This window comes from Kwoniella dendrophila, chromosome 1 (assembly GCF_036810415.1).
Source record: "Kwoniella dendrophila CBS 6074 chromosome 1, complete sequence".
NCBI classification, from domain to species: Eukaryota; Fungi; Basidiomycota; class Tremellomycetes; order Tremellales; family Cryptococcaceae; genus Kwoniella; species Kwoniella dendrophila.
The window spans coordinates 2,906,260-2,932,606 of NC_089476.1; the positions used below are offsets into that span (position 1 = coordinate 2,906,260).

The 26,347-nt window shown below is 38.3% G+C and overlaps 9 protein-coding genes across 9 annotated transcripts; 5 read left to right on the forward strand and 4 right to left on the reverse strand.

Moving 5' to 3' along the window:
* Nucleotides 1-537: 537 nt before the first annotated feature.
* On the forward strand, nt 538-2,326 carry L201_001036 (uncharacterized protein; the record flags this gene model as incomplete). Its single annotated transcript, XM_066216829.1, has 5 exons — nt 538-784; nt 878-1,048; nt 1,138-1,537; nt 1,622-1,916; nt 2,024-2,326. The coding sequence occupies 5 exons, from the start codon at nt 538-540 to the stop codon at nt 2,324-2,326; spliced, it is 1,416 nt and encodes a 471-aa protein (XP_066072926.1).
* Nucleotides 2,327-4,551: 2,225 nt separating this feature from the next.
* L201_001037 (uncharacterized protein) lies at nt 4,552-4,890 on the reverse strand (the record flags this gene model as incomplete). The annotated part of the gene is made up of 1 exon (XM_066216830.1): nt 4,552-4,890. One exon carries the CDS (start codon nt 4,888-4,890, stop codon nt 4,552-4,554), a length of 339 nt encoding a protein of 112 aa, XP_066072927.1.
* A 1,252-nt stretch (nt 4,891-6,142) lies between these two features.
* L201_001038 (uncharacterized protein) lies at nt 6,143-6,382 on the reverse strand (the record flags this gene model as incomplete). Its single annotated transcript, XM_066216831.1, has 1 exon — nt 6,143-6,382. One exon carries the CDS (start codon nt 6,380-6,382, stop codon nt 6,143-6,145), a length of 240 nt encoding a protein of 79 aa, XP_066072928.1.
* Nucleotides 6,383-6,871: 489 nt separating this feature from the next.
* Nucleotides 6,872-7,177, reverse strand: L201_001039 (uncharacterized protein; the record flags this gene model as incomplete). Its single annotated transcript, XM_066216832.1, has 1 exon — nt 6,872-7,177. One exon carries the CDS (start codon nt 7,175-7,177, stop codon nt 6,872-6,874), a length of 306 nt encoding a protein of 101 aa, XP_066072929.1.
* Nucleotides 7,178-8,070: 893 nt separating this feature from the next.
* Nucleotides 8,071-9,303, forward strand: L201_001040 (uncharacterized protein; the record flags this gene model as incomplete). The annotated part of the gene is made up of 5 exons (XM_066216833.1): nt 8,071-8,207; nt 8,290-8,491; nt 8,577-8,885; nt 8,991-9,116; nt 9,199-9,303. The coding sequence occupies 5 exons, from the start codon at nt 8,071-8,073 to the stop codon at nt 9,301-9,303; spliced, it is 879 nt and encodes a 292-aa protein (XP_066072930.1).
* A 1,482-nt stretch (nt 9,304-10,785) lies between these two features.
* On the forward strand, nt 10,786-15,299 carry L201_001041 (uncharacterized protein; the record flags this gene model as incomplete). Its single annotated transcript, XM_066216834.1, has 16 exons — nt 10,786-10,905; nt 11,016-11,198; nt 11,261-11,455; nt 11,541-12,656; nt 12,747-12,960; nt 13,023-13,060; nt 13,243-13,355; nt 13,423-13,488; nt 13,547-13,591; nt 13,661-13,799; nt 13,863-14,034; nt 14,100-14,146; nt 14,210-14,325; nt 14,394-14,478; nt 14,540-14,558; nt 14,629-15,299. 16 exons carry the CDS (start codon nt 10,786-10,788, stop codon nt 15,297-15,299), a joined length of 3,339 nt encoding a protein of 1,112 aa, XP_066072931.1.
* Nucleotides 15,300-15,888: 589 nt separating this feature from the next.
* Nucleotides 15,889-16,646, reverse strand: L201_001042 (uncharacterized protein; the record flags this gene model as incomplete). The annotated part of the gene is made up of 5 exons (XM_066216835.1): nt 15,889-16,013; nt 16,115-16,192; nt 16,295-16,346; nt 16,410-16,480; nt 16,565-16,646. 5 exons carry the CDS (start codon nt 16,644-16,646, stop codon nt 15,889-15,891), a joined length of 408 nt encoding a protein of 135 aa, XP_066072932.1.
* An 896-nt stretch (nt 16,647-17,542) lies between these two features.
* On the forward strand, nt 17,543-20,514 carry L201_001043 (uncharacterized protein; the record flags this gene model as incomplete). Its single annotated transcript, XM_066216836.1, has 16 exons — nt 17,543-17,683; nt 17,746-17,864; nt 17,932-18,307; nt 18,372-18,582; nt 18,645-18,733; nt 18,804-18,917; nt 18,995-19,035; nt 19,096-19,334; nt 19,399-19,506; nt 19,565-19,635; nt 19,700-19,762; nt 19,818-19,865; nt 19,913-19,976; nt 20,029-20,096; nt 20,150-20,334; nt 20,409-20,514. 16 exons carry the CDS (start codon nt 17,543-17,545, stop codon nt 20,512-20,514), a joined length of 2,043 nt encoding a protein of 680 aa, XP_066072933.1.
* A 1,374-nt stretch (nt 20,515-21,888) lies between these two features.
* On the forward strand, nt 21,889-24,567 carry L201_001044 (uncharacterized protein; the record flags this gene model as incomplete). The annotated part of the gene is made up of 3 exons (XM_066216837.1): nt 21,889-22,074; nt 22,162-22,362; nt 22,432-24,567. The coding sequence occupies 3 exons, from the start codon at nt 21,889-21,891 to the stop codon at nt 24,565-24,567; spliced, it is 2,523 nt and encodes an 840-aa protein (XP_066072934.1).
* Nucleotides 24,568-26,347: the final 1,780 nt, after the last annotated feature.

A 26,347-nucleotide genomic window follows, 5' to 3' on the forward strand; every position in this document is an offset into this window, starting at 1 on the left:
ACCAAGCTGAGTCTATCGGGTTTGTCCGTTGAACTACGGTCGGTGTACTTGAAGTTTTTACGAGATATATATAATATTCGCTAAACTTCGGTAGCGTCTACAGTGTGGAAGAAGTAAGGCACCATGTGAGGTCCGTATCTGTTGATGTATGGTTTCATTTTATGGCAAATCATGAGTCAAAGATAAACGAAATATATTGGCCATAAAATTGGCCATAATTCTGAAAATTGGCCATAATTGAGGAATCAACATAAATTTATTTGCCATCTTGCCTTTATTTTTGGCCATAATCAGTTTTGACGTCAACAAAATCACTGGTTTAGTTTGAAGATTACAAAATTGGCCATAATTCAAGCTACTAAGTTGTTCTTTATCAAAACGAACATAGCTTACGCCCTCGCCTATATTCAGAGAGGAAAGAGAGAAAAGTGATATAAATCAATTGATCTGATTCACTTTGTTTCTTCTTTTCCTTTCTCTTCTCTTCAGTATATACACTGAGGAATCAACTAAACCAAGAGAAAGTATAAAGATCAAATGAAGGTAACAGCTATTCGACTATCATTCAAAAACTTTGTAAATATTGGACCTCCTATAACGAGACAAATCACACCGACTTTACCTAGATCGTTCATCACTTCAACTCCTAAGTATTCCAACAAAATGACAATCCAACAGCCTAAAACCCAAAGTCAAAAGTATAACCCTCTCACTGAAATTACAGCTGAAATTGGTGGTCAAGCAAACGTTGATCAACTACATAAAAAATCTCGTGACTTCAGAAGTGAGTTGTTTTCAAGTCCACCTCTATCTTTTATGACTGTCATTGTGGTGAACAATCTGGGCACGAGCTGACGTTATGAATCTTTTTCTTCAGGTGATACGTTAACACTGCCTACTGATGCTCAATTACTCTATTCTCTGAAAGCAACAAGAGGGGATTCGGTATACGAAGAAGATCCAGCGACTATAGCTTTGGAAGAAAGAGTAGCTAAATTGACTGGAAAAGAAGCTGCTATGTTTGCTGTCAGTGGAACCATGACTAATCGTGAGTATCAATATCCCTTTTTCCTTTTCCTAAACTATCGCATAATATGATATCGTTCATTTGCTAAGTCGATATTTATATCCTTATAGAACTTGCAATTCGAACACATATGAAACAACCACCACATAGTATAATAACAGATTATAGAGCACATGTACATAAAATGGAAGCTGGTGGAATAGCAATGTTTTCACAAGCTACAACACATCAAATTTTTCCAGAAAACGGTTTACATTTAACGGCTCAAGATATTGAACCGCATTTACAATTAGGTACAAATATACATATTGCACCAACAAAATTAATTTGTTTAGAAAACACTTTGAGTGGAATGATTTTCCCACAAGATGAAATTGTTAAAATTGGTAAATTATCAAAAAAACATGATATTCAATTACATCTCGATGGTGCTAGAATCTGGAATGTTGCTGCTGATCAGATAGAAAAGCAAAATCTAAATCCTGAAAATGAAGATGATAGACAGACTGTGTAAGTTTATCTAATCTATTCGCAGGCACGTACCCCCTTGGATTTCGGATATTGACGATAGGTCTTTTCTTTGCTATTCAATAGTTTGACAGAACTCTTGGAACCGTTTGATACAGCTTCATTATGTTTATCAAAAGGATTAGGTGCACCTATAGGATCAATTTTAGTTGGACCAAAAGAATTTATTGAAAAAGCAAAATGGTTCAAAAAAGCTTTTGGAGGTGGAATTCGACAATCAGGTAATATTGCTGCATCGTCAGATTACGCTTTAACATATCATTTCCCAAGATTATCACAAACGCACCAATTAGCTAAAAAGTTAGAAAAAGGTTTAAGGGAATTAGGTGTTGGAATCGGTGCTCCTGTTGATACCAATATGGTAAGTCGATGAGTCAATACATAACATACCTTCAAATCAATCTACTCGAGTATAAATGAAGGATATATAGCTAATGATGGTTATCGTTTGATCGATGTTAATAATAGGTATTTTTCCAACCTGACAAAATCGGATTATCATTAGATTCAGTTTCAGAAAGATTAGCATCATTACCTAAACCAATTATAGTTGGTAGAGAAAGAGTCGTTGTACATCATCAAATTACCCCAGAGGCTATTGAAGATTTCATCAAATGTGTAAAAGAAATGAAAGATGAATTGAAATCTAATGGTCAATTGGAGGAGAACGATATAAATGGAGAAGCACAGGATAAATTAGATGATTGGAATAAACCAAAAGGTGAAACTACAGATGCTGTCTTGAGGAAACAAGCTGCCTTTGGATATTAAACATTATTGAGGCGTGCTGGACAAGGAAGATGTAACATAGAATGATCTGGATTTGGAAATGAAAGGTCACAAATATGGACATTTGGAGCGTTTGATAATATCATGGCAAACGCAGGTTCAGAGGCAAATGGTACAATTTAATATTTGACATCCTTTGTAAAATCCATATACGTAACCATGTCATGTTGAAAGAGAAACCAGGTTTGAACGTGAGAGAGACGGCAAAAAATTATGCAAGGGAAGATGAAGTTCGTCTTGAAAGGTAAGATAGTAAGCAGAGAACGGACAAGCCAAACACACGATATGTATATATATTTCAAATGTGCTAAAAAACAGAAATGCTGCAAGTAAAGTATGAGCAAGCTGATCACTTTCAGTGATATATGGTGAAGATGTCATGCAGGCTAACAATCTGAATTGGAAAGAATATTTAACAACGACGGTATGCATATATAACGTATAATAGAGACGGCAAAACGTGATAGAATGATCGAAATCTACATGAAGCTGAAACAATAGTCAGCAATTTTATCTTCATATTGGTGTCATACGAAAACGAAAATTTATCGAAAGTGAAAATTTGTCAGAGGTAAAAGTTTAAGGTAGCGTGGTTTTTTCAGCATCGACGACCTGAACCCAAAAAGGATTCAAGAGTCCTCAAGCCAAATGCACTCGGGTCATCAATCGTAAGGGGCGGATGGGGGAGAATAGATAAAGATGCAAGACAGGCAGATGCAGGGTAAAATGTGCAATGAAAATTTTCATTGGGATATTTGGACATGAAATTGCATGCTCACCTATGAAATTGTATCTACCGATAATCTTACTTTATATAAATTTCTCTACAAACTAATGATTTGTAATGTCTGGTATTCAATAATCTAAATCTTTCCTCCAACTCCAAAAGGACTGAGTAATCGAGCTTGATTGTTAATTAGGACGAAATTACACGAGAAAATTTGTTGAAGTAGAACGTCGATCAGAAAGCCTCATCCAAACCCACAATTCCGTCCCTCTTCTTAATCCGAAGATTAAAATGAGTCCACGAGAATCGCCAGCTTCTTCGATAACCTCTTTTTCATTCCCGAAAGATTGGAAAAACGGTTAAATTCCTCTGTGAAAGAGTAGGATGGGTAACTTTATCATCACCTCGACGTGGAAAATGTGGCTAGTATGGACTAGCAAAAAAGAGACAGTGACTATACAGAAATCCTATTAAAGTTGGAGAATTCGAAATTAGCGTTCACGTTTTGGGTTAATTTGGCAGAAATTGTTACGAGAATGCGATTGCGAAGATGGAAAAGGATGTTTGAATAGTGAAATGGAGGAGAAAACGATAGTATAGGGGGACCTACCTGCAAAGTATGATCAATGAAGAAAGAAAAAAAAGAAACTAAAAGATTCAACGATATTAGGTCTTATATATGCATTTCCAAGGTGGAGGTTTGGACATGTTACCTCAAAAAAATCAAAATCTTGCCACCGGTATTACGGCAATAGCTTAAACCCGACGGTGGCATCTTATGTGCCTATCAATTTAAAGCCTGCTTTTAGTGTACCTAACATCGTTTAAGCTGTTCTACTGGAATCTTCCTTTACTTCGCTTAAAGCACTGTTCACCTTTTCCTTTTTTCCTTTCTTCATTGATCATACTACGCAGGTAAAATTTTCGTGTCAATACTCTAAAATGGACATCCAAAGGATGTTCAAGGATGTCAATGTACATCAGATGTGCGTTTCACGCTATTATGTGACACCGTTTCGTCTTTCACCATCAGGAAATATCTTTGTACTTCATCTTTAGTGTGGCGGTCATAGCAAACGACCCCTTTTTTTGGCATCCTTTAGCTATCCAGCATCATCGGATATGGCTATCGTACGATACTATCGATATTATAAATCGTGAAGTTTCGGCTCATGATTGAGCTTCGACCGTTCTGATGCCAAGGCATCTAACCGAGTTAGCTAAAGGATCCATTTCACTCAACTTGTCTCAAAGGATGTAACGCTGCTGTAACTGTTTGGTCTTCAAGCTGAGATGCCGTCGGTCATCGCTTATCAATGGCCTAGTGAAATCATAATTTTGCTCAATACATCCCCAAACCTACGGAAAAAGTAAAAGAAACGAAAGAAAGGAAGTAGCGTTCCTATATCGCATTTAAGCCCTTCCAGAACTATTGACTAAAGCCATACAACACAGATTCGTTACTCGTTCTTTGAGTGTTTCATTGGGTTTGATATGTTTCTTGTGGCATATCTCCATGATCTACGAAAATGACTTTACCATAATCTACCGAATGTTTATCTGAATGACAATCATGATCTGGATAAGCTAAATTCATATAGTCTTTATAGACTCGATTTGCTAATTCAGTTTCCAATTTTTGCGAGGCTTCTCCATAACGATCACGTAAATCCAAATGTTCGAAAGGAATTTGTGTGATTTCATCCAGGCAATACCAAGCTAAATGACCATTATTATAATGTTGCTCGTTACATCCTGCTTTGACTAGTCCTGATAATAGACCAGTACTGATTATAGTGAAAACTAATGATGGTTTCATGGTAAGAAGGAGATAAGCTATGTAAATTATGTGATTCTTCCTTTGGAGATGAATGCAATTAAGTATTGTGTAATGTGATGTTTTTGTTCATCAAACGAAATATGATGATTGTATTACAAATCTACAAGATCAAGAAGAAGAAGGAGAAGTAATGTCTGCTTATATATGCATAAGTCTGGATGTGAATGGAGACATATGGTATCATATGCCTTTGCCGACGCAAATGAGCATCACATGCATTAATTTTATAGTACGCAAGTTGTCGTCACAATAAGACAACAGCTGTCATCGTTAGAGGAGTATCCTGTCTTCTTTTGACTGGCTCGAAAAGCACGAAGGACAGTATGTATGTCATGATACACGTTATACCAGTAGTACGAGATCCAAGCACCCTTATGAACAAACCAGTCTAGTGTACATGGAATAAGAGAACATCGCAGACAGTACAGAGTCGACTACTGCTCTGTAAGAGAACTCAGAAACCCGTCTCTTGCCGTCAGTATGGCATAATCCAATCAGATATATACGTTTGACTTATCAAGAAACAAATGTCTTACTATCCGTTTACGATAGGTACTCAAAATTAGAAGTCTCACAATGCAACTCGTAAATACGTCCAACATCGTAATCCGAGGATACTATCAAATACAGATGAAGCTAAAACTCCTTGAAATGGGCATTGTGATCAAGTAAGTTGTGCCGTTTCTGATGTATGTACAAATCACACACCAAGATCATGTGCTAAACATAACTGTGGCAGGTGAAGCTTTGTTGTACTTCACAACCGTCATTGCTACGAGGAAATCATGTGTAGATCGATTGAGGAAGCTCAAAAGCAAGACTAACCGATTTGTAAAACTAACTCCGATCCAACTATCGGAATCGTTATACTTCGAAAAGTCATAATACGCGATGATGAACATGACATAAGTGACTGCATGGATTTACGTGAAAAGCTGGTCGGGAATAATGTAATTATACTTGATTGAGATGTTATACAAAATATGGCATGAATAATTGGAGGATTGTGACCAGCTAATGAGAAATTGATGTTTGATGATTTACGAGAATATTACAAAATAGTTGATTTGCTTCGATTCTGGAATGGTTATTTAATTTCTGCGCTGACGTTATGATATGTCAAGTCAATATTGTTCCCAGCCTACGAATCCAATATACTGTGGCTGATAGAGAACTTACGGTAAATATGAGCTGATGTGATCATCTCTTATCTCAAATCCACCATAATAATCTATGAACCATTACCAACTTCTGCATTAATGGCATTTTCACAAAGATCTTGCCAAATATCATTATCCCATTGGATAGTAACTGTAACATCATTGTTGGTAGCTGCAATACTGATGAAATCGATTTTATTATTGACGAAACATCTTAAAAGTCTAAATAAAGGTGGTGTAGTTGATGTTTCACTGTGAGTGTATTCGATACAATCGACATCCTCTGATATGTTGATGACTCGAAAGACCATTGTTATTAACGATGTTGATTTTGAGGTGAAAATGATTAATTTGTGTGGATGAAAGGTAAATGTAAGAAGCAATGAAGAGAAACATTAGGTACAAATATATATATGCATTAGAAGCACTGGCTACTGCAGTACTCGATATTTTGATGCATGAAAGGCACGCTAAAATGGTTTACGACTGTCCAAAGGAGCCTTGGTGTTTGCATAAGCTATATGACACAAAATTTGATCAATTGTATATACAGCAGGTAAAGGAAGCGGTGAAAAATTGAAATTTGTTTGAAGCAGATCAATGTGTTTTCGATATGACAAGATATAAAAGCAAGAATTTTGGTGTAGGTGTAACCAGGAAGGAGAATAGCTTGTGAGTGTACTAAGTGATGTACTGTGCCATGTCAGTAGTTATTTAGTAAACACAGACATGTAGGAGAGAGTTGACTTACGTTGTAACCGAAATTGATCAATCACAACATTCTTGATTCTTCTCCATGATTAAGGACTAGTAGGCGGAACGACGACATTATCGGAAGGATGTTCTTCCATCATTGCGTGATCTCTTATTGCTTCGTATGAGGGGTTGACAGCGCGTTCGCAATGTTGTTCCCAATCGAATTTATCCCAGCAAAGAGTAACAACCGCATCATCTTCTTGTGCTGAAACACTGATGAAGTGAACGTTGTTTTTAGCGAAGTATGCGAGCAATCTTGCTAAAGGTGCTGTAGTTGACTGTTCTTCGTAAGTGATTTCAGAGAGAACACAGTCCGCTTCATCGGATATGTTGATAACGCAGATTGCCATTATGATTTAAGCAAATAAATGCCAAAGAAGTGTAACGAATTGAAAGTGGTCAGTGGAAGTATGAATCCATATTTGACAGTTTAGATGTAGATGTTTTTATCTATTTATCCTGGTTTGACATGTCAACATAGGCTACATTCCCCTTCTTTCGATATGATAATTTGATGAGAAAACGCACGATGAACCGTTCGGATGCTTCTAAAAGGAGCCCCCATCCCTGCCCTGTGAAAAGCTCATCTGTACTGCCCGGTTAACTCTGTTCTAATGATGATGAGATCATATTCTCTCTTCCGTTCGGATTGGCATCATTCGCATCCTTATCACTCGATAATAATCCTTTATAAATTTTCAGATCCATACCCGTCAAACCAAAACCGAACCCAATTAACGTTGGTAAAGGTCTTTTGAAAAAAAAAATCTCCAATTCTGTATACTTGACGCTTAAGGATAGCGAACATCATGTGATTTGTGTCTAGGATAGATGATTTGTGATGCTGAATTGACTGTTGATGTGTTACAACTTCCACGAGAATGACTTCATGTATATGTGTATATGTATAGCTATATGCACCAATCGATCAGACTCCGCAACTCATACTCCACAATATATATATCTTCTCGTTAGCTGATCGCCGAGAGCCTGATGCATGTTTCTGGACAAGTCGGCTGTTAGCAAAGCCGAGATATATTCGGTGCAGCATGGCAATAGCGTGTCTTTGCATTCTGCCTCCACGTCCGCAGATAATGTCGTCTATCTGCCCGGTGCTCTTCGCAGTAAGGAGGAGCAATTTGGACGTGATGTAACACAAGAGAATCGATTTTTGACAAGCTTTCGATAGTGTCAACTGATTAACAGTTGCAAAACAGCCTAGAACATACAACTTGTCATCGACATGCTGCCCTCCTTCTGTCGTCTAGCTATTCTTGGTTTATTCGCTGCTTCTTCGGTAGTCGCAAAAGGTGCCATAGGTATCAAACAGGGTAAAGTAGCTGTTACTTCACCTGATGGATTAGGAGATGCTACCTACACGTGAGTCAATCTAGATTGTGATGATCAGCTTCATTGTTTGCGTTATCGTGCTTATAAGGCGATCTACATTCTGAATATCCAGCTTGAAAGAACCAACACCCTTACCTTCGCCTATAGCTTTATCAGAAGGATCAACATTCAAATTATCTTTTTCAGTCATCGATACAGCTTCAGGAGAAGGTATATATCCACAACAAGCTCATTTATTATTCGAAGATCCAAAAGGCGATGATGTTACTTTACCTGTAACTGTGAAGACTAACGGAAAAGCACAAATTACTATTGTTAGTATCTTCGTATTCGACTGATTATCATGAATTTGTCTTGTTTTATACTGACATATTGTGCGATTTCTCATTCGTTCAATAGAACACCGCCAAGCCACATCCAGCACTTTTATTTACTCACGGTAAATTCCATCTCACATTATTATTATCATCTTTAGATTCGTTACAACCACTTTCATATCCACTCGGTGAATTATCATTACCTCAATCTATTCTTAAACCATTACCTAGAAAAAGACATGATTTACCTCCAAGACAAGGTGAACCTGCTTTCCAAGCTCAACAAGAATTATATCATACTTTTAAAGATGATCCCAAGACTGTCGGATGGACTTTATCTTTAATTGGTATTGTTATCACTTTAGCTCCATGGACTGTTTTATTTGGTTTAGTGAGTCTAAGAGGTGGTCTTATTTGGCACTTCAATAGAGTCCCATGTAATGTTAAATCTGTTACATGCTTCCTTAATACTGACAAATCTGTCATTCGCTCATAGCTCAGAAAAATCTCTCCTTCCCTTAATTTCCAAACTCCTCCAGTCTCATCATATGTCTTCCTCCTTGTTTTGGGTGCTTTAGAAGCTTTGATTTTCGTGTACTGGCTTAGACTTAAGCTTTATCATGTAAGTGTAAGGTGATCACTTCAATTGCCGATTATTAAGTCTTTTGTACAGGTCGCTGATTCTCATTTAACTTGCCATATAGCTTTTACCTGCATTCTTAGGATTATCAGTGATCGCTACATATACTGGTATACTTGCACTCAGAGAATTGAGAGCTAGAAGACTCCAAGCAGGTGGGGCTCCTTAATTATCTCGAACGTAGAGTTATACTCTGAAGCAAAGGTCAGGACTAGACTAGACGAAAGTTCCATATGCATAAATGATTAGATTTTCAAAACTCGACCCCTTCGATACAGCCATGTATACCCTCTTCGCCTTGCCCTTTCTCCCCTCCCCGTCTTCTCCTTAGCTAATCGCCCTTCGCCCTTCCCGCTTCGCGTTTTTCGCGTCGCGAACATGTCAGCTATCAGCTTGGACTGATTACCAATGTCGTGAATGAACTTTTCCATAAGAACGATACATCCGTCAACATTGAAGGTCGATTATCGCGATAACGGGTCCTGTCGTTCTCCCGTTGTCCTGCTACTCGACCAGCCGATTCTCTTAGCAATTGGCTTATCTTGATACTGACCGAGTTTCAAATAATATGAAGCTTGTTCACCATCCTTTGGGTCAAGCGAACGTTTATCTTTGCTCAGATGCTCATTTCCCGATAGTATGCGGTTATCGGAGCCCAATATCCTTGATGCGCATTGATAGAAGGCCTCGTTCACTGCCGATAATAGCGGTATTGATAAGGACCAAATAACATGCTTCAACGCAGAATATTATTGTACTATTCCCCTCAAAGCGACATGCAATTACTAAGACTCCCGATGAATGGGTAACAATTTCGTAGTCCGTAATATGATACTAAGGTATATGTTATGCTCTACCTTACCTCGTCATTCAGACTAATTCCTGTAGTATTAACTCCACCCTCATCATGCTCGTCAATTCCTACGCCGAGAACCGGCGCGTTCTAATTTGGGCTACTATTTTTAGTATTGATTCCCGTTTTTTTATCGTTATTCACGTGTGTATTGCGTAATTCCAGACTCTTCCTGTAAGTCATGTTTTGATACAACACCGGTTTGATACTTTATAAAATATGCACCAAGCTATTGAAAATCCCTTAACGTTAAAAATGAATGAACAAATAAATGTAGATCTTGCATCAAAATTGCACCATCAACCATCAACATAAGACCTTCCTTTGACAATTTAATAGTCTAGTCAGACATCCTTTATATATCATCAGATCAAAATAGGCTTATCAAACGTTTCCCTTGTCATACACTGTATTTATGTGTTTATCACGTTTACATCTCCATTGCCGCAATTCGAAACAATATTAAAGATCAGCATCTTATAACAATATCTGTGCGAAGAAGTAGTTCATCAAACGTGTAAAACATTTTGAAATATTCCAAGCTAGCCGAGGACCTTTTCTACTGTGCTTATATCATCCTTTATTCACTTATCTCAATAAACCTGTGAATTGGATAGATATGGTCAATATAATATAACATGATCTTATCAACAAACTTCAAGCTTGTGTAATAATCGCATCATTCCGCATCTCACACATACAGAGTCATATATACCGCTATAATCAGATTTGTGGACTTTCGAAGATTTGGATTTGTAGCATCTGGCTGTTCAAGTCTTTCAAGTACTCATCGTCAAGATGCCGTCGATACCTTCATTGCCGGCTCATCTGAAGCTACCTTCAAAAGCTCAAAAATGGAAGACATTATTCTTGAGTCAATTGAATTTTTATCGTATACATCTGCTGGCTTTTACTATAGTGAGTTGAAAGATAACATACTCAATCCACGACATATTTATCCCGCACTTATAGCTGCATAACAACGCTGTTTGTATTTTCTGATCTGACAAAGTATTATTTCAAATCAGATACCCTTGATCACATCTGGTATAATGTATGCGGCAAACACAGAATATCATATAGATTATGTGGATTGTTTATTCTGCTGTATGTCAGCAATGACAGTAACCGGTTTAGCTACGATCAATCTTAGTACTTTAAGTGTATTTCAGCAGGTTATTCTCTTCGTTCAAATGATTATTGGTAGTTTGGTATGTCCATTACGATTCTCAAGTACACATCAACCACTGACAGATGTACCATCAAATCTCAGTCTTTCGTATCTATTCTCATGATCGTTGTTCGACAGTATTTCTTCCGACAAACATTCAAACATGTATTAAAAGAACGACAAGCCAGATCAAAAGGATTTACATTCAGTAAAACTTTCTCTAGGGTCGCAACGATTGGACCACCTCTTGCTGCTATCAAACGAAAATTTAGCGGGCTAACGGGGAAGCAAAAAGTGGTGAGTTCATCTCTCAAAATAGTTACCTCTTGCGAACAACTCATCGCTAATGCGTTACTACCATCTTGATCAATTTGTTATATAGGAAAAATTCACTTTGGCCGGAGAAGCTGATCAGGAGAGAACATCGACACCTTCCTTAGAGATGAAACCTGTTAATGGTATACCACCACCATCACCAAGAGGATCACAGCATAAATCCAAAAAACACGAAGAGCATCACAGTACCAAAAAGAAAAAAGGACATAAGAAAATCAACCCTGATATGATCAAACGAGTTTCAGGAGGTGGTGTCGGTTTAGTTAATCCAATGGGATGGTATGATGGCGAAAGAACTGAGCTAAAAACCCCTGCACCTACACCGGAGCATTCAGATAATTTACCTTTACCAAATGAAGATGGTGGTATTTTAGGATTGAGTCTAGATGATGATAGAGGTGTTCAAAATGGTCAACAACTCGAAAATGCTTTAGAAAAAGCTGTGGAAGATGGTAGAGCTCAAAGAAGAGATTCTATTGTTGATCAACCTGAATTCCTTACTTCAAGTCCAGGTGAAGTTACACCAGAAGAGGCAACCCCAGAAGAAGCATTGCCGCCATCACCTCGTCGCAAGACACCTTATGCGGGCTTACAACTCACGGACGAAGCCTTTCCGAGATCTAAAACAATCGCTTTTGATGATGAACAAGCGGATTATCAAGATCCAAGAGGAGCAACTACTCAACGTGAAGGTGGTGGATTTCCTAGATCAGCTACTTTCCGTAGTGCAGCTGGTGAAAATCGATTTCCTCGTGTTCCAACAATGCAATCTGGAAATGGAAATTTCCCACGAACATATACACTTCGACCTACAACTTCACGTAAACCTGATCCTCGATTGAGCGGATTTGGTGGTTTTCCAACACCTTTCGAAATTGGTAAAAAAGTCTTTCGAAAAGCATTTCCTGAAGCATCAAATAATTTAACTAAATCGTTAACAATGGCAAAAACAATGACTATACCTAGGACTAACACTACTATAGGTAAAGGTAGTGTAGCAGCAGCAAGTGGGATAGGAACAGAAAAAGAAGTTCCATATATATCATTCTCAGCAACAGTAGGTAGAAATAGTATGTTTCATAGTTTAACTGCAGAACAAATGGACGAATTAGGTGGTGTAGAATACAGAGCTTTGAGAGTTTTACTATATATAGTCATTGGTGTGAGTATCAATTTACTCTTTCTCTTTGATACTATAATTGAAAAAGAAAAAGTACCTTCAGGCTGATGAAACATCCATTTTCCTTCTTAGTATTTCGTATTTTTCCAATTGGCCGCTTTCGTCATTATAGCACCGTATATCTCGGCTCAAGGAAGATACAATCACGTTTTTGATGCTCAACCGAAACGTGTTAAGATACCTTGGTTTGCCCTTTTCAATTCCGTATCAGCTTTCTCAAATACCGGTATGAGTTTATGTGATATGAGTATGGTTCCATTCCAGGGAGCTTATCTATTTGTAGTCGGTAAGTCTGATTCTTCATACAATGAAACCTTAGTATATGGCTAAAATCTGGCGGTCACTTAGTCACCATGATTCTGATATTTGCTGGAAATACTGCTTTCGTAAGTTGCTTCGCTAAAAACCCATCCACGACAGACCCTTACTGACTATATTGTTTATAGCCCATTTTGTACGTCTTTTCTCGAATATCATATTACCCACTATTCTGTCATACGTAGCTTACCTTTTGTTTGCATTTCAACTCAAAAAGTCTTCGAGGTGTAGTGTAAGTTCTGATTGACAGTTGAGTACAATCATCCATGCTTACAAATCTTGTAGCACACTTATATACAAGCTTGTACCTCAATCTTCTCGGACATCAGAATCACTGAAGTTCTTGTTGGATCATCCTAGAAGGTTAGTCCGCTATATCAAAGCCATTACGATGATGCTAACACCAAAATCTATATTTTCGTAACCGTAGATGCTTCGTTTATCTTTTTCCCTCAACCCAAACTTGGGTATTGCTCTTTGTGTTGTTTGTTTTGACGTAGGTGAAGTGTATGTGATAAGTTGTGTTGAAACGGTTATTGATATTGGATCCATAGCGTTATCGATTGGGTCAGTTTCTTGGTACTGGATATTGGTACACCGTAAGTCGATGTCGATTTTATGGCTACGATGGATCACTTTAGCTTACAAAACACAAATGTCACAAACAGTACGATAGAAGCTATACCTGTTGGAACTAGAATAGCGGCTGGTTTGCTTCAGTCCATTGCAGTTCGAGCCGCTGGACTTACCATTGTTGGAATTGGTGCTCTAGCTCCTGCTGTCAAAGTGTTATATGTCATCATGATGGTGAGTGTCTTCAGTCTTCGAGATATTTCGGAAGAGATCAGCTAATGTACAACAACATTTCAGTATATCTCCGTTTATCCCATTGCTTTGTCTGTCCGGGCAACTAATGTTTATGAAGAGAAAAGTTTAGGATTATTTGGCGAAGAGGAAGATGACGAGTACGGTACTGAAGGTGAAGGTGCTGAAGCCGTAGCCAAGTATATCGGTTGGCATGCTAGAAGGCAATTAGCTTTTGGTAAGTAATTCGGCTTTAGGCTTTGTCAAGGTAGGGTAAGGAACTAATCTTCGTATCACTTTTAGACATTTGGTGGCTTGCATTCGCGCTTTGGCTTATCTGCATCATCGAGGTATGTGTCGAACTGCTGTTCTTTCATTCATTCGAAGCTATGCTTAAATGTAACCTCTTGCAGAGAGGACATATCAACGATGAGAACGATAACTTCAATATCTTCAATGTCATATTTGAGCTTGTCAGTGCTTATGGTACCGTAGGCTTGAGTACTGGTGTCACCTATGACAATTTCTCGTAAGTCATTGATATCATTACCACTTAATTGCCATTAGTGATTGTGTCTAAACAACCCTCAAATTCAGATTCGCCGGTAGTTTCAGGAAATTATCCAAATTAGTTGTGGTAGTTGTCATGCTTCGAGGAAGACATAGAGGTTTACCAGTTGCCGTGAGTATAACCGAGCATTTCGACTTATCAACAAGGCTGATACAGATACCCGTTCACATAGATTGATCGTGCTGTAATGTGTAAGTGGAGATATAATCTATTGGAATATCCAGTGCCATCATATATTGACTGTTCCCCTTATTTCAATAGTACCGAAAGATTTCACTGCAGCTGAAGAAACGGCATTCGAAGAAGAAAGATCCCGTAGAGCTTCAAGACGTGGCAGTATGTTCGAAGGTGATGTCTTTGGTACAAGGAGAGGATCATTCACTACATTAAATGGAATGGCGAATAGAGATTATTCACCTATACATGGACCAAATACTGCATTGCCATTACAACATCATCATCATTTACCTGGACAACCTAGTACACATCAATTAAATCACCCTAATCAAAATCAACATCGTAGATCAGGGTCATTCGGTAGAAATACTGCTGGTGGTTCTTTACCTATACCTGGATCACCTTCAAGTAATATGACTTCAGGATTTAGTAGTAATGCTGGTGTGGATAGAGGTTCATTACAATTCTCTTTACCTGAGAGAGAACCTAGAAACACAACAACATCAATGGATCATTCAGAAAGATCAAATTCATTTTCAACTACAGCTTCAAGAAATTATAGATCAAATACTTTACCTGGACTTGGAGGTGGAGGTGCTTTAACTCCTGTGAGAGAAAGTTCAATGTCAAGAAATCCCACATTGGTACAAGATAAAGATTTCGCTTCTAGTCCTACATCCCTTACATTTCAGACTCAAGGTCAAGGTCAAAATCAAAATAGTAGAAGTCCGTTAGATGAAAGTGCTATCGTTTAAGAATTGACCAATCAAGTAAAAAGACTCAAATAACCAACCAATAATAAATAGCAAATAGACCTACAAGTTTTTCCAAATAGTATAATACGGTTTTCCTTTTCTTCCTGTGTATATACATATAATCATATCCACTCATCTGTCATTTCATTTTTTCCATTTGACATCCACATACGATACATCATTTTAGCATATACGATCGACTGTACAATTTTTCAGCTTTCTCTCATTCTGAATCTCAAGGAATCCATTTTTTCCCTTTCAAATCAATTTCACAATATGTTGTTTTACTAGGTATAATCATTTTACAGGGGTATCTGCTCAAAATATGAACAATTTTTAACGTAATCAAAGAAAGCTGCATTACTTCAATATGAGCAGATGGCATTTCTCTCAAGCTGTTTAATTGATTGTCATCCCGCAAGTCCACTAGCTGAATGAGAGACGATTCATTCATTCATATTTATATCGATTTATTTCATTCTTCTTTACATACAGTTCATCGAGGTATTTTTGCAAACATCTTTATTTACAACTTCTCATCAATAATCCCCTCAATCATTTATAATCTATGACTTGTGTCATATGGTAACTAAACATCTGGCATAGTTTGAGCTTGATCAGCTTCAGGAATAGGAGGAAGACCAGACCATCTATCCTTAACGAATAATTCAGCAGCAAATGGAATATTTCGGAAATCTGGAAGATTACCGGTTTCTACGCAGAGATAACGTTATTGTAATCCGGTTATTAGCATGAGATTTTGTTTGCGCCAATTCATTCCCCGACAAAGAATGTTGGAGATGAAGGATACTTACGGACTGCCATTGAGTCACCGAATGCTTTGGACTTGTGAGCAAGTGCCGAACCGCATGTACCGCAGAATAATCTTGTTACTGATGACAATAATGAATAGCTATTAGCCGACTGTGCATTGATCGAGTTCAAGTTTCCAAGGGTAAGGCAGGTAAGCTCTCAATAGATAATGAAACACTCACCGGTGTTACCACTTGAAGCTTTAGAGTTGTATTCCCGGACATCTCCAGTAAACTACACAAGGAAAACACTTATCAGTACAGAAACGTAGGGTCACTATGATTTCTTGGAACTCACATCTACATCGGAGATCTTGGGAAGAATATTAGTGGAATGAGCTGACCCTGAGGTTTTTTGACAATCGGTACCTGCGTAAAATTATTAAGATTAGATCCAATCTGAATTTATACTATAGATTCCTCAGGCAGTGAGGGGACTGAATCCTAACTTACAATGACAGGCGATTTGTTTTTCTTGAGTAGAAGCTACGTTGATCTTGACTGATCCACAAAGACATGATCCGGTGTGAGGCATATTGAATGATTTCTCTATGTGTAATTGATAAGATTAGATTAGATTATGATTGTATGGAATGAGGACTTTGTGGAATTGAATTGGGAAAAAAAGAGTACCGAAGAGGTGAGAACAATTAGTATATATACCCATACCCCTAATACAAATTATTCGAATTCATGAGAACCTGTAGATGTAGAGTAGTGGGATACCCGGTTACTTGAACATATCGTTAGGGTCATACGTGAAGCTGAGTCATATAAATCAGCTTTACTAAGCTGTTTAGCAATTCAAAGAAGTATGTAAATGTCACATGAACGTCTTTTTCAGACACCGGGAACACTACGTGATGTACGTTGATGCTCGAGTGTTGTATTTGTTTCACAGGCTGCTGTTGTCGAAAGAAGCTAAAGGATAATAAGCGGCGTAAACCGGAATGCTCGGTAATCTTTGGCTGCTGGGTATCAATGAATGGGCAGCATAATATGCATAAGAATGGTAATTCTGAGATGGTTCCTTCCAATTCGAACTTCGTTAACATGTTGTCGTTTTGAGACGCTCAATTCTGGAGCGCTCCTGGGAAAGATGAATAACAATCATTTGCATCATATAAGATTGATCTTGGATAAAGGAGCAGCAGAGAAGTAAGGTATGGGATATGCCCGGTAATTCGGCCATCAACATATAGGGATGAAGTCATGATGATGCGGATCTGATCGTATATGTTGACATTTCAGGCACGGAAACGGTTACATGTCCTTTTGATCCAAATCTGTTCATGTCCTCCAAATCTCAATTTCATATGGTTGATCCCCAATAAATATCTTGATGAGTAAGATACTTCACTTGGAAGTTTACAGTACTGGTTGTGTCAAGATTGATTTGTAACCTGATCATCGAGTCAATGCAAGATCAACATGTTTTGGAAATCAAAGACCGCTTCAATACCTCTCGAATCGGATCCCTCCATTCGAAGATCATATCTTTCACCAAATGAACTTGTAACCAGACCAGCAGGTGATTATATCACCGTTGTGGGAGATTTCTTCTCATACAGTGTGAGCTTATACCTAATCTCCCCTTCGCGAACCTGGGTCAGCAGCTGAAAATTACCTTACAGGCTAAAAATTACGGTAATGATATAGCAGCATATTATCGAGATGTAATCGATATTGTGGAAGAGACAAAAATGGTACCAAAGTCAGATGGGCCGGGAGAGGACAAGAAGGTATGGAAATAGTGAGTGGTCTCCATCACATGCATATATAACCTACAAAATCAAGTACTGATAATGGTCATCGTGAAGCTTCACATTATCTCAACCCAAACCAGTAACATACAACGAACTAGATTCTACCGTTACAGCGCTCACATCAGCTTTGATCAAAATCGGATTTACAGATCCATCTTCTCCTATAGCATCTCGACCCAGAGTTTCAATTTATGCTGATACCTCGTTGAATTGGCAAATAATGTCTCAAACTTTTGCCAGACTTGGTCATGTCCTCACTACAGCATATACGACATTAGGTGAAGAAGGTTTACTCACTAGTTTAGATGAACCTGAAGTTGAACTTGTTTACTGTGGGGAAGGGCAATTGGAATTAATATCAAAAGTTATAGGGAAAGCTCAAAGGGTAAAATGGATTATATATGATGGTGATAGTAAGAGAATAGATCAGGTAAGCTAAACTCCTTGCTTGTGATTGTAGGCCGGAAATACGCTAAACTGGATGAGGGCCGCAGGCATTCATACAGACAATTAGTAAAATAGTTGAAGGTAGAGGGGGTCGTATCTTACCTCTGAAAGAACTTAAACAGATTGGAATGGACAAGCCAGTCACAGACCTCGGTCCCAAACCAACCGAAAATGACTTATTCTGTATTATGTATACTAGTGGTTCTACAGGAACTCCCAAAGGTGTTTTATTGACCCATAAGAATGTAATCTCTTCAAGTGAGTTTTCACTTCCTCTAGCTATGAAGCTTTACTTCTGACTGATTCCTCTTGTTCATCAGTCGCTGGTTCAAATGTAATGTGGGGTAAACACTTTAGACGTTCAGACTTGTTGTTGGCTTATCTTCCTCTGACACATATCTTGGAGCAAGTAAGTGTTCTTGAAATATTTCTCATAGTCCCGAAGCGAAACAACTCTGACAATCGCACGATTATTGCAGTTCCTCGAATTCACTCTTTACTTCCTTGGTGTACCTATCGCATATGGAGGTATCAAAACACTACTAAACGATAATGTTAGGAATTGTGATGGCGACTTCATAGCTTATAAGCCGGTGAGTTATATGATTACCTTCAAGGTCTATTACATGTAATGTGGGATTTCAGCTGATTATGAGGTTCATCCTTATAGACCTTACTGCCTGGTGTACCCGCAATATATGAAATGATTCGGTAAGCTGGGGTCTCTATCAATTTTCGAAGACTTAATGCTTATGTCTAAACTCGATACAGGAAGGGAATGGTGAAGAAGATCCACGATGCCGGGTCTGTTGTAGGAACAATATTCAACATTGCTATAGCTGGAAAACAGAATCTTCCATGGCCTTTTTCAACGGCCATTGATAAAGTCTTATTTGCCAAAGTCAAAGCAGCTACAGGTGGTAGATTGAGAGTGGCAATTTCAGGAGGAGGTGTTTTGAGTTTAGATACCCAGAAATTCTTGTCTACAGTGTTGGTGGAACTCATCCAAGGTAAGCCAACAACCTGTACTTGATGCTTTTCGATCTATCGTACTAACTATAAGATATCTTTTAGGTTACGGTTTGACTGAAACTTGTGGTATGGCTACTATCTGTACACCTCAATTCTCTACTATGGGTAGTGTCGGAGTTATAGGTCCTTCTTGCGAAGTCAAGTTACAAGGTGATCATCTTGAGTAATACAATGATGATCACATGGATGCTAATGATGTTCCACGCAGATTACCCTGAAGCTGGCTATCTTTCCACAAATAAACCTCCCAGAGGTGAAATATACCTCAGAGGTCCAAACGTATTCCAAGGGTGAGTGCTTCATACCAGCTTACACTACTGACCTCAGCAGCTATTACAAACAGGAGGCACTCACCAAGGAAACTTTCACGTCGGATGGATGGTATAAGACAGGAGACATAGGTCAGGTAAGCCTGTTCATCTTCTGCTATTTATCTAATCTCCGCTAACTTCACCATATAGTGGAATGAAGATGGCTCTCTCAGCATTATTGACAGAGTGAAGAACCTCGTAAGTATAATTCTAACGCATTCCGGATCTGGCTGATACAAGTATAGGTCAAATTATCCAACGGAGAATATCTGGCTCTTGAAAAAGTGGAGTCGATATATAAACACAGTAGTAAGTTCGACTAGCTGTGTAGCTGTAGATTATCGCTAACATTCCGTTATAGACTCTGTTATGATGTTGTGTATAGTCGCACCTCCATACGCTGATCGCCCAATAGCTCTCGTATATCCAGTGAGTTAGGCATTCTCAGTAATTGTTTGTACTGATAATTACGTCTTCGATAGCACGAGGGAAACCTTCGAAATCGACTCAAGGCCAACGGTATAGTTGATGATGGAGGACCAAAAGAATGGGTCTCGAACTTGGAGATCGTCAGTTATCTGATTGGTGAATTGAGAGATGAAGCGAAGAAAGGTGGACTGAAAGGTACCGAATTAATCAAGGATGTGATCTTGACTGAAGAAGAATGGTAGGCTTTAACCTTAATCAGAATCGGTACCAGTCAAGTTGTTGTAACTAATGGTATAACGCGTTGGAATATAGGTCGCCTGAGAACGGCATGCTCACACCAGCCATGAAATTGGCACGTAAGAACATCAGCGAGAAATACGAGAAAGAAATTGCCAAGGCATACGGAAGGAATGCTTAGTCAATGATAGGTGTACAGTAGAGGATCGAAGAACTCGCAAGCAGCGCAAGATGAAGAAAGGTAAAGGATAGTTACATGTATAATTTTGATTAGAGTTATGAGTTACTCCGTACCCCTTGAACATGGAATATGTTTCAGTGATGTTCGTGTCTATTAAGCATTTGAAAGAAAGATGAGATAAGCAGACACGTACCTTGATATGTAACGAATTTCTGGCACTGGCACGGATGTCTCGGGCATGATAAGCATGCGTGACAAGAGGAACTGAACGCGTACCGGAGAACATCATCAAAGTTCAATTTATCATTAAGCGTCATTCGGTCTATCATATTGTACCCCTATGCTTTTATCCGAAGATGGATCCAGGTGTTCCATAGCTTTCTATAGCGATGCAGCGGATCAGTTTCAAGTAAACTGGTAGAAGATTTAGTACAGTTATGAATACTGAAAGTTTAATGTGCGTAATGATATCTTGTCAACGCGACGCGTATGATATTCACGCAAAGATTACAGCCATCTTTGATTTTCTTTTTCTTTTTTTGGTCATTTCCCTGAAAAATCCATTCCAAGCTTTCTTTCTTCTTTTTTGTTTTTCTCCCTTCTTACAACCCTTTATAGATCGGAATGGCAAAATAAGGATTCCACTCTAGAAAAATACAATAACTGTTACGCCATCTTATGATATAGCTTATACTACGTGTAAAGATATCGAAATGGTGCCAAGTAACGCGAGCGCCGATCTACCGATATCGGGTAACTTTTGATTTGACTAATAAGTTAAAAACCCTAAGAATTAAACCTAACTGATAGGATTAAAAAGGACGCGATATGGTGGCGGGCGCGTCATTTAATGTTACTCTCTGGTAGTACTGTACTACCAAAAGAAAAGGAAAAAAAAAATCAATCTCGTAGACCAAACGGCCTATTACAACGATAATAGTGGTAACATGGAAAGATGAAATGATAATATGCAAGCCAGATAGTACGATCATTTCTTATTCTTATTCTTTTTTCTTTCTTTTTCTTTTTATATCTTTGTGTCAATTTCATTGAGGTATTCTTGGTTCTTCTGACCATCACCAACCCCTTCTTCCTTCTCTAATACCGACTTTCTCTTTTTTGAGCCAGGTGCTCTGTAATACAACTAAAGCCTCGACGGCGGAAACAGTTATTTCTCATTTTATACCTTCGTTTAGACATTATCAAAGTATAGACTACTTACAATCAAGTCAGATTCATTTCCCCTCATATCCGTCCAGCAATCGATTAATCTTTTTTAGACAGAATCATATTCACCTTGTGTATTTCAAATACAACACGAAAAAAAATTAGTTTATTATAATCAAGAAAAGAATAATAAATAAATAAATAAAAATGGCGCCGGTCGTTAATTCTGCTATAGCAATTTTAGCAATTGCAGGTTCAGTTGTTGAAGCTGGACCTTTTATCAAACCTGGAAGACATTCAAATCCTCATTTACAATCTTCAGGTATTTTATCTACATCAAAAAGATCCTTACATTCTCTTTTAGCTAGATATTACGGCTCAAAACATGGTTTAGTAAGTTGTTCCACGTCCACATACATGTCATGATACTTGTGTATTTGATTAAATCACTAACTTGAGCAATCACACTTTAACTTATAGTCAAAACCACCACCTTTACCTGAGAAAAGGGATACAACTTTACCATCTGGATGGTCATATTTTGGTTGTGTTAGTGAATCTTGGGAAGAAAGATTATTACAAGGTTTCGCATATTCTTCTTCAGCTCAAACACCTTTATTATGTGTAACTCAATGTACAAAACTTGGTTATACATACGCTGCTACAGAATATGGTGATGAAGTAAGTTTTATCTCGGAATTCAATCCAATTCATTCATAGATTGCTAATGTGTTTTCCGACTTGTTTTAGTGTTACTGCGGTAATGAATTTGTTGGAACTGGTGGTGGTAGAGCAGAAGATTCAACTTGTAATGTACCTTGTGAAGGTGATACAAGTGAAAATTGTGGTGCCGCTTGGTATTTATCACTTTATCAATATAATTCAACTGAATTAGCTTCATGTGTTGGTACACCTGCTACATCGACAATAGCAACTCTTCCAGCTGCCACCGCAGAACCAACTACTGTAGTTGTAAACGGTACTACTTCAATTGGTTTAGGTGCTATTGCCACCACTGGTTCTGTTCCAACCGCATCTGTCACTGCCAACAGTACAGAAACAATCGCTCTTCCAACTTCTGTAAATGCTACTTCACCTACAACCGCTACTGCTACTGCTTCTGCCACTACTTCAGCTGCTTATCCAGTATACACCGATGCAGCAGATTCATCAGAATGGTATTCTCTTGGTTGTGCTATCGATTCCGAAAATAGACTTCTGACAGGTTCATCCAAAACTGGATTCACAGGAATGACAATTGATAAATGTCTTTCGTACTGTGAAGACGCTGGATTCAGATATGCTGGTGCAGAATACGGTGATGAATGTTACTGTTCAAATGCTTTACCAGCTGGAATTCAATATCAAAATGATTGGAACTGTAATGTAGTTTGTGATGGTAACTCAACAGAAGCTTGCGGTGGTGGTTATGCCTTGGAACTCTTCGAATTGGTCTCAGCCGCTCAGAATGAAACCGATTGTACCACTACCTCTGGTACAGTGATTGCCACCGGAACTACCAAGACTACAGGAGCCACTACTACTGCTTCTATCGTAGTTCCTACTACCACCGCTGTTGGAACAACCAAAGCCGCTACTACAACATCTCAAGCCGCAGCTACAACTGTCCCAGCTACTACTCAAACCGCTCCTGCTTCAACCGAATCTCACTATGTCTGGGCACACCACATGGTTGGTAACACCTACCCATACACTCAATCCAACTGGGCCAATGATATCTCTCTTGCTCAAGCTGCCGGTATCGATGGTTTCGCCTTAAACATGGGATCTGATTCATGGCAAGTTGATCGAATTAGTGATGCCTATGCTGCTGCAGGTTCATCAGGATTCAAACTTTTCCTTTCACTTGATATGACTGTTCTTCCATGTGGATCATCAGGCGATGCTCAAACCCTCGTTAACTTAGTCAAAAGATTCGCTAGTCAAGCTGCTCAAGCTAAACACGATGGAAAAGTTTTAGTTTCAACATTTGCTGGATCAGATTGTGCAATCTCATGGCAAAATGATTTCGTCAATGCTTTAGATAACTCTGGAACCAACATTTTCTTCGTTCCATCAATCTTCTCCAACCCAAATACATTCGCCGGAAACAACTGGATGGATGGTGAATTGAACTGGAACTCTGGATGGCCAATGGGAGCAAATGATTTAGATACTTCATCAGATAAACAATACATGTCAGCATTAGGCTCAAAAGAATATTGGGCTGCAGTATCACCATTCTTCTTCACTCATTTCTCACCGGCTACATGGAACAAGAACTGGTTATATAAATCGGATGAATGGTTATACGCCACAAGATGGGAAGACTTGATTTCAATGAGAGATCAAGTTAAATCAATTGAAATTTTAACTTGGAACGATTATGGAGAATCATCATATATTGGTCCTATCGAAGGTGCTTTACCTGCTGGATCAGATGTATGGACCAATGGATTCGATCATCAATCATTGAATTCATTAACTAAATATTACGCTCAAGCATTTAAGACTGGTTCTTACCCAACAATCGAAAAAGATGAAATTATCATGTGGGCAAGACCACATTCACATGATGCTACAGCTTCAAATGATTCAACAGGTAAACCAACAGGTTGGAATTATACTCAAGATTATTTATGGGTTGTCGTTTTAGCTACAGCGGATTCTCAAGTTACTTTAACTTCAGGTTCAAATTCACAAACTTTCTCTGTTTCAGCAGGTTTGAATAAATTGAAATTATCTTTGTCAGAAGGTTCAATTTCAGGTTCAATAACTAGATCAGGTCAAACTATAGCTTCATACAATGCTGGTTCAGCTTTCACTTATACAACATCTCCTCAAACTTACAACTACAATTACTTTGTCGGATCGAGCTCCTCATAATAATTCCATAAATTAGTAGTCCAATAGAGCTCTTTGGCTGTATATTACAAGTAATAAGATGTAGAAAGGTTATAGGGGAGATCACTTGAGTGACTGTACAATTAGTATTTTTTTCATATAGTTATATTGTTTCTTTATTCTTTTTCGTGCTGGCACGGACAATCCCAAACATTTTATTTATTATAGATTTATATTCTTTCGTTTTCGTTTTCTTGCCTCAATGGTTGATGCCTCTTCATTTGGGAATGCTCTTATACGTTATCTCCTTATATTTACTCCTTATTTACGGAATCCACCCTCATTTGATACGAGGTTATGCACATCGTAATGCAACAATTAGAAGCCTAATGTGCTCACAGACCTGATCTCCATTCTGACAAGCATCCATAGCGCCAACATGTTTCAAACCTAACAAACAAGGTAGGTATTCAAGTTTTTGTTCCGTTAGTATGAACAGTTATGCCTGTATGACTCGATGACTCTAATTTATACTTCCTTTCCATGAATGCTTTCCCCTCCGCTCAGTTTATCGCTGTAGAAACACGGGAAGTTTCAAATGCATGGTACGGAATAATCTTGAGGGTATCTTGATGACCTCCATGTAAAAGAGAGTAAATTTGTATATTTTAAGCTATTGCCGCACAGGAAAAATAGGTAAAATTTGCGGCTATGGTTTGTCACTTTTTTATCTATAATTGCTCTATTTGGTAAATATCAACCCAAAGTATAAAGAATATGTTTACCAGAACAATCAGAGGCGTAAGGTTCTGGACCTTGAATTCCCAATGAATGCAATATAAAATCCTTCCTTATCCAATCATCTCTCATTCACTTATCCATATAAATCCTTGTCTTGTCTGTTTTCCTTTTTCTTATTCCATCCTTTATCCGCTTGATATACCTCGGCCGGCCGGAAGACCCCTTCACTGGTAAATAAAATGAGATAGTTATCCGAAAGTGAGAGCGGAGTTTAGCTATCTGTTTGTACTGAATGCTATGCTACAATCTCATATAGCGCATTCCTCAGCTGCGTTTCAGGCAGCATCATGCTGATGATAGTCGCCTTGAAGAGACACGTTCTGCCTTCCAGAGTATGTTAGCACATTATGAGGAAGTATCGACCTAAAATGCACGGATCACAATAAACTGTCAACGATTTCTCTTCGATCGAACGTGATCTTCAACTTCCCACTTATAAACGCGGCAATGGTTTTAACATTTTAGTTTTGTCCATATTCTCTACCGGAAAAATAGGGTTTTATGCTGCTTTTGTTCTGTGACAGCTTATTATAGTCCTTGCTGTTTAAGGGAAATGACAAGTGTTGAATTTAAATTATTTGATACAAAGCTCGCTTCTCACGTCATTGAAAATTGTTATTGAGCAATTTCCTTCTCAAAGTTTTCCACTATCCCGTCACTCCAAAAAGTACTCTTTAATTTGTTTATGGCTTTTTCGATTGTTAATTCCTTATCATCGTGATAATAATCTTTGTATAATTCATCTTGTTCATAGTTTACATTGCTTTCAGATCATTCAGCCTACTCCTTTCATCACCCCAAAGGTACTCTACACCATCCTTTGATATCTCTGGATCATATATTCCCGGGCCGAGATAATCCGAAATCAACCTCAATATAAAAAGAGATCTCCCGTTTACAGTGCTGTAGACTAGCAATTAGTATCTCTACTTCATTAGTCAAGAGTGCTATACTTGCGCCATCTACATCTATCTATCCTGGATAAGGTTACAAGACCACTAAAAGCTCGACTCTAATCAAA